The 8246-nt window shown below is 36.2% G+C and overlaps 1 protein-coding gene across 1 annotated transcript; it reads right to left on the bottom strand.

The window, feature by feature from the left end:
* Positions 1–1134: 1134 nt before the first annotated feature.
* LOC114368203 lies at positions 1135–2428 on the bottom strand. Its single transcript, XM_028325535.1, has 3 exons — positions 2174–2428; positions 1773–2094; positions 1135–1148 (listed from the first exon to the last, which is right to left on the bottom strand). Exons 1-3 carry the CDS (start codon positions 2342–2344, stop codon positions 1135–1137), a joined length of 507 nt encoding a protein of 168 aa, XP_028181336.1. The 5' UTR covers positions 2345–2428.
* Between the last annotated feature and the right edge of the window lie 5818 nt (positions 2429–8246).

Below are 8246 nucleotides of genomic sequence, written 5' to 3' on the forward strand. Positions count from 1 at the left end.
TATAATTAGTTATGACTTAGTAATTAAAATTTGGTGTAAAATTGATTTAAAAGAGTATAGAAAAAATGTTATTTTCTTTTTTCAATTTTTTCGTAGGGTATTAAAAAAGTTTAACATTGTGTTGGAAAGTTATAAAAAAATGGAGAAATTAATAGTCAAATGCAAAATAAAACTGACTATTATTTTATTTGGTAATAAGCTACTCATTCGAAATGGATTGAAGATGTTAGTAAAATAGTTTCGAAAGTTTCAATAATAATAATAATAATAATAATAATAATAATAATAATAATAATAATAATAATAATAATAATAATAATAATAATAATAATACATATTACCTGACCTCTTTAATCATAATTTTCTTGAGGGAATTTAATCATAAAATTTAATCTAATGTAGTATATAAAATGAATAAATATTGTTAATAATATTAATCAAAATCAATATTTGGGATTTAAGGAGATTTTAAGTTTTAATCAAAATTTGTATATTGTTATTATTATTATTATGGTTGTTGTTCTTAATATTATTAATCGTCTAATAAATGACCAATGAACAAACATTTTTGAGTATATGGTGAAGATTTGAATATGAATATCCTTGATCTTTGTATGATCACATGATGATATGTTTAAATGATATTTTTGTGTTTTACAAAAATTTTAGTTACTAAATTAGTTGTGGGAAAATATTGTTATATCCTTTAGTGTAACTACAATTTTCTAAATTTAAATTCAATACTTTTAACAATTATATAAAATCATAAATATAAATTATTCACAATAAAATTATTAAATGAATTATAATAAAAATTTCATATAACTCTAAATATGCCTAGAAATTGACCGTAAAATAACATGAAATGTAAATATAACTCTAAAATAATGTCTTATGATATCTAGCAAAATATATATCAATAACCTACCCCAACTTATTACTATGTTCATTTGCATCATAGTTGTGAGATCCGACTCGATCATTGACTTGATCGAAGTAGTGAGTTAGTAGTCCAACCGGTGAGATAGTAATTGGTCTGGTTTGATCCGGTATATATTATAAATTTGAAATTAGGTATGTATCTGTTTTATATATAAGTATATAACAAACATTATTTGAGTAAGAAAAGTTCATTCATACTCCAAAATCTAAAATAACAATTGATAATAATGAGATATCAAAACGACTTCATAGATGTGGTCTATTTTTTTTTTGTAAAACCAATCGGGCCAGACCGGTTCAACCGGGATTTGGTACCTAATCGGTCGGGTTTGACCGGGTCATCCTAGACAATTGCGTGACCGATCCAATAATAGAACCAATCTGATTAGGCCATCAAGCCCTGATTGGATTGGTCCAACCGGCCGGGCCGAACCAGACTTTACAACTATCACTATTAGAAAATATGCTTTCTACATCGGTTATTTATGACTTTCAACATCGGTTTTTCAACCGATGTTGAAAGTACCGACGTTGATAGTATTATCGTTAACATCGATTTTTCAAAAACCGATGTTAACGTAAAATTACCAACATCAGTTATATAAATAACCGATGTTGCTAATATGAATTACACCCAGAAAATGTATATTAATGTTGAAAGTTAACATCGATTTTTACAAAAAACCGATGTCAACGAATGTGTTACTGTTGACAGTTAACATCGGTTTTTTTACAGAAAACCGATGTTGACGTTCGTTAACATCGACTTTCTGTAAAAAACCGAGTTAACATCAGTTTTTTTAAAAAACCGATGTTAACGAATGTGTTACTATTGACAGTTAGCATCTGAGACTGAAACTGGGACTGCATCTGGCTGAAGGATTCCATCATCTTTCGAGTCACTTTTTCTGTGATTGACTCCTCCAGTTGGTCTCTGATTTGTTGAGTCAGCTGTTCTAGGTCTTCAAGAGGCATGGAGGAAGAACTGCAGGATGTTCGTGAAGCTGATCCAAAGTATTGCTTTATGGTGACATCGGCTCCAACAACACGAACACGGCCAGGGTGCTCTGGTCGCCCAATGGCAGCAGTCAGGATATCCTGACGTCCATGGGGGACGAACGATCCCTGTGACGCCTGCTCGTCCAAAGAATCCTGTACCTAACACATATTTGTCCAAGGAATTCACAAAATACACAAAGATAATTACAATTATTAATTAAAAATGACTTACAATCCTGTCAGCTATTTCCTTTGCTGCCTCAGACGTCACCTGTCCAGTTTTCTTCGTGCGGGCCATCTTCCATTTCACGTGGCGTCTGATGGGAGATGGAGGGTCAATGATGCCCTCAGTGCTTCCAGACTGGGCAACTTCTTCCAGTCTTTTCTTTGTTTTCTTAGCCATGAGCTTTTCTTCTAAATATTCATAACCCCCACGAGACAATACGTGGGGGGCAGTGTTTTACTTCTGGGAGGCCTGTGCCTTTTTCCGTACATCCTGCAAAAGTTTAACATTAATGAAAATGATTATTACAATAAATTATAAGAATTGATTTTGTTGAGGAAAACAACTAAAATGACAAAGTGCATACCTCCCATGAGGGGTCTCTGCGGGTCTGACAAAACTGAGTCCATTTCTCCTTGCTAATGCCATATTTTTCACAGACAATGTCGTCCGCACCGTCCTTGTCGACTACAAGTGCCCATTTCCTAGTCAAGTCAGATTTAAACTGCCTCCAGCGCTCGCCGACAATCTGAAGAATTTTCTTCTTTGTCCTACTGTGAGAAGCTTCAGGGATTTGAAATTCCGCCTGACAAACAATAAATTAGGTTTTATTGTAAGTAAATAACAAATTTAGACTATTAAAGAAAATCAACGAAGAAAACTCAAATAACTGAATATCCTCCCATATCAAATCCTTCTGAGCAGTAGGGACTTCCTTCCAGGTGTCATATGTCACGTCGACCTTATCACGAGCGACAATCCCCAAATATGTTCTTAATTTCTTCTTGTGGGGACCGTCGGCCTTGCCGGTAGCAGGATCGACGTTGACCACAGGTCTTTCTGCCCCAGGTGGTCTAGTGGCCAATGATCGTAGCCGTGTCGCCTTGCGTGTCCGCTTCAACGTAGATGGAGACGCATCAGCGTCTGCAGGAGGAGGAGGAAGAGGAGGAGGAGGCGAAGCAGGTGGAGTAGCCATGGTCCTTTAAAGAGAAAAAGTTGAGTTAGTTAATATTATCAAAAAACACTATATGAGTTATGTAAATGAATGTACCGAAATGAAATATTATATTAGAAAATTACGTTAGACGATGTTAATTAATTCTCCTTCATCATGATCATTTCGATTAGCATGAACGTCGTCAGCTTCTTCTTCTCCGATGTTGTTAGAAGTCATTTGTGTAGACAAAGGACTAACACCAATTGTTTTCCCGTTTAGAACCACAGACCACCTTTCATCACAAGGGTCTTGCACATAAAATACTTGCTTAGCTTGTTCTGCCATGATGAAAGGGTCATTCTGGTAAGCTAGTTTCTTTAAGTCTACCAACGTAAATCCTACATCATCAGTCCGCACACCGGTGTTGCTGTCAATCCACTTACATTTGAAAACACAAACAGTAAATTTGACATAGTTAAGCTCCCATATTTCATCAATGAAGCCAAAGTAAGGGATTGAAGCTACACAGGGATTGTCATCATGTACAATTGCAAAGTGTTGAGATTCAGCCCTTAGGGTGACCCCGCCGTTTTGCATTGTACTTTTGTCGTCTTGTGCTTTTGTGTAAAAGGAATACTTGTTTATGTCGTATCCTTGCCAAGTTATAACATTTCTTTTAGGCCCATGAGCTAGATTTCTTAATGTTTCAAAAGCATTTTCGTCAGCAAAGATTGTATCTTTAAACCAATCAGAGAAAGTCTTGTTATGATTTTTCAAGACCCAGTTCTTTGACATTTTTGGATTACTTTGTTTGACTAAATGTTCATGCTGAGCTATGTATGGCAAAACTTCATTACTGTTATTCAATACATACAAGTGAGCTTGTAACAAATCTTCTACACTTGGAGTGATAACATGCAGTCCTCTTGAACCCTTACCGCCCACTCTGTCGTCATGGCGAGACTCAGGAAGGCCAACAGGTTTAGCCTTTTCAATGTACTCTGAACAAAATTCAACGGCTTCTTTTGCGATGTACCTTTCAACAATAGATGCTTCTGGATGATGTAGATTCTTGGTATACCCTTTTAAGATCTTCATGTAGCGCTCAACCGGGTACATCCAGTGCAGATAAACAGGACCACAACATTTGATTTCTCTGACCAAGTGAACAATTAAGTGGACCATGATGTCAAAGAAAGCAGGAGGAAAATACATCTCCAACTGGAACAGTATAATTACAGCCTCGTTTTCCAAGTCATCAAACTTGACCGGATCAAGGACTTTGCTACATATGGCATTGAAGAAAAAGCACAGGCGAGTTATGGCTAACCTGACTTTGTTAGGCAAAATGTCTAGTATGGCCACGGCTAACAATTGTTGCATCAACACGTGACAATCATGAGACTTTAACCCCACCAGTTTAAGCTCCTTGAACTGCACAAGGCTCTTAATATTTGAAGAGTATCCTTGTGGTACTTTAACCTGGCGCAGACACTGGCACAAACTGATCTTTTCCTTTCTCGATAAAGTATGACAAGCTGGAGGCAAGTATATTTTTTTACCATCAGACCTTGGATGCAACTGCGATCGTATGCCCATGTCAGCTAGATCTTGACGGGTATTTAGACCATCTTTCGTCTTGCCCTGAATGTTAAGGAGTGTCCCAATGACACTGTCACATACATTTTTCTCTACATGCATAACATCAATACAATGTCTAACATCTAGATCAGACCAGTACGGAAGATCAAAGAAAATGGACCTTTTCTTCCATATGCAACTCTTACTTTTATCCTTCTTTTGGGTCTTTCCAAATACAGTATTAAGGTGTTCAACCCGCTGGAAGACCTGCTCACCAGTTAACGGTGTCCGCGCAGTTTCGTGCTCTTGACTTTCATTAAAAGCTTTTTTCAATCTTCTGTAAGGGTGATGAGCTTTTAGAAAATGACGATGTCTAGTGTACACTGTTTTTCTACCATGTTTCAGTTGTATGTAGCTTGTGTCTTCTTCACAGATGGGGCATGCAAGATGACCCTTAGCACTGTAACCGCTGAGATTCCCATATGCTGGAAAGTCATTAATGGTACAAAATAGCATTGCATGCATTTGAAAAGTCTCCTTGCGAAACCCATCAAACACTAAAACCCCCTCATCCCACAACTTTCTCAGGTCTTCAATCAACGGACTTAGATAAACATCAATGTCATTTCCTGGTTGTCTTGGGCCTGATATCATCATAGACAACATCATGTATTTGCGCTTCATGCACAACCAAGGCGGAAAATTGTAAATTACTAGTAGAACTGGCCATGAACTGTGTTGAGTGCTTAAATTGCCATATGGATTCATTCCATCACTGGCTAGTCCAAGTCTAAGATTTCTTGCCTCTTTGCCGAAATTCGGATACAAACTATCAATCTTCCTCCACTGGGAGCAATCAGCTGGATGACGGACCATTCCATCAGATTTTCTCCCATTTGCATGCCAGGTAAGATCTTTTGCATCGTCCTCATTAGCAAATAAACGCTTAAACCTTGGAATGATGGGAAGATACCACAACACCTTCGCTGGAGGGCCCTTCTTTGAGTTTTCATCAGAACTGCAATCCTCATCATCCTTCACCTTGTACCATGACGCCCCACACCTAGGGCATTTTGACATTTCTTCAAATTCATGTCTGTACAGTATGCAATCATTAGGGCAAGCATGAATCTTCTGATACTCCATACCCATCGGACACAATATCTTCTTTGCCTGATAGTAGCTTTTAGGCAATGTGTTATCCTGTGGAAGCAGATCGTGCACTATTTGAAGCAATGAAGTAAAGTTTTTGTCACTCCATCCATATCTGGCCTTGACATTAACCAGACTTAACACCGCCGACAATAGTGTCAAGGAATTGTTGCACCCCGGATACAAAGGCTTCTTTGAGTCACCCTGCAATCTTTCATACACAGGGGCATGTGCTTGCTGGAAAGACTCTTGTCCAAGGTCACGAATCATATCCTCCAAGCGATCTCCCATTTCTACATCAAATGGTTCAGATTGTTGCCCACTCTGCATGTCTGTCATTTCACCATGCCATATCCACGTCGTATAATTTCTCTTAATTCCATCACACAACAGATGCTCTCGTATGTCATCCAGTATTTGTCGTCTTCCGTTCAAACAATTGATGCAAGGACAATAATATTTTCCATCTTCATCCGGTTGACCTCTTTGTGAAGCAAATTGTAAGAATTGCTCGACGCCTTCCTCATATTCTGGGCTGATGCGACTTTCATTCATCCAACTTCGATCCATCTAAGTAATAACTCGGTCATACTCTCAAAGTTATTCGATGCATGAAAATCTCACTTTTTTATTAAAGGTGTGACCCTATCCCATTCAGGAAGACCGTCTTTTATGGTAGCTTCATACATCAGGGTTAATTCTATTTTGTTAAATTTGACAAAATTTTGGCAGCATTTCGCATTGGTCTCCAAGTACACGACATGAAATCGGTGAAATTAACTTCCCGATAATCAAGTATGCACTCAGAGAAAAACTAGAAATGCATTACCGAAATTTCATCAAATTAAACAAAATAATTTTAACCTTAACACATGAATCTACTATAAAAATATCAGTCTCCCCAAACTGTCCAAACGGACAATTCAAGATTGAATACAATGATTAATGCAAACTGTCCGCAAGAATCATTGCATCCAATCTCAAACGGGAATCTAAGGTTCACTCATCATGAACACAATTTGTATAGCATATATCAATTGTCATTAATGGCAGTGAACACGTAATAAAAATATTCATTGGTAACAAACATTTGTACCTGTGATGATGAGCAGCACGGTCCAAAATGAAAGCAAGAATCAAAGAAATAATTGAATGAATACCTACATAAGACAATCTTGCGTATGATAAAAAAAAAGAGTAAGATTAAGTATAATAAGCGCTCAGAAGATATGAGAACAATTTATTCTAAATTATATTAAATTTATTCTAGAAAGGAGAGTTCTTAAATTTATCACAATTTGACTCGAGATTCTGAAATTCGCATAACATGGGATATCGTGTTCATTTTGTACTTAATTTTGTTTTTGTTACTCGCAGGTGTGTCTTATGTTGGGTCAGTGGAAGGATTTCCAGTCTTGGACTGCTCTTCAGAAGTATCATGTATTACACTCATATTTACTTAGTTCTTACTATTAGTTTGTGGTTTAGACTTAATGAATTCTCTTTCATTGGAAGGGAGTCATAAAAAGATATTGGATACCAAGAACTATCTTTGAACTCTTAATTGCATAAAATTAAAAGAATTGTTCTCATCAGAGAAATGTGCTTTACTGTAGACATGTACTGACATTTGTTAAATACTGAAATGCATATGGCCATGTTGGGTTTTCAAGTGGTATCTTGGGGTGAAAGTTATTGATTGTGTATGGCTCTATTTATTGTGACATTTTCATGAATAATGACGTGAAATTCAAATCATCATATCTTATTCTAATGGAACTTTAAGGCTGATGTGACGTGAACTTCAAATCGATCTACTCGTGAATTAATTTTTTTTGTGATGTTTAAGTGCCTGAAGCAAATATAAATGTGCTTGTTTCTTGGTAAATGTTTTGTAATTTGTAAATGTGTAAAATTTATTATGAGCTTGAACCTTTTGATATTCGAAGGGTAACATGGTGTGAATCAACACGTGCCCCCAACATGCAGGGGTGTTGCGGAACAAAATGGTGAGGGATCACTTTTGTAGGTTTAGTGTGAGACATAAAAGGAAGTGCAAACATACAATATTGGTTGCTCTTTAAACATGTCGATTTTATATCCTAGCTAGTAGAGCACCTAACTATTTTACCATTCAAAACAAAGTATCCAAACATGGAATGAGGAAGCATTGGAAACATGTACCAGCCCCTGAAATAACGCACTCAGTTTAACTCTTCATTAAATAAACTCAAAATGCCAAAATGATCACCAAATACAATAGGATTTATACCAAAATCAGATAATAATACCATAAATCCAGTTCTATAAGTTATAAACTAAGTTCTTAGTTAAACTAAAATACCATAAATATATATATATATATATATATATATATATATATATATATATATATATATATATATATATATA

The sequence above is a fragment of the Glycine soja genome, chromosome 9, assembly GCF_004193775.1.
Source record: "Glycine soja cultivar W05 chromosome 9, ASM419377v2, whole genome shotgun sequence".
Taxonomy (NCBI): Eukaryota; Viridiplantae; Streptophyta; class Magnoliopsida; order Fabales; family Fabaceae; genus Glycine; species Glycine soja.

Bases quoted from the DNA above. Each gene is read 5' to 3' on its own strand.
- LOC114368203 (XM_028325535.1), bottom strand. From the start codon at position 2,344: ATGGCTAAGAAAACAAAGAAAAGACTGGAAGAAGTTGCCCAGTCTGGA. The intron at 2,095-2,173 runs GTAAGTCATTTT...TGTTAGGTACAG, and splicing joins AGGAAATAGCTGACAGGATT to GATTCTTTGGACGAGCAGGC.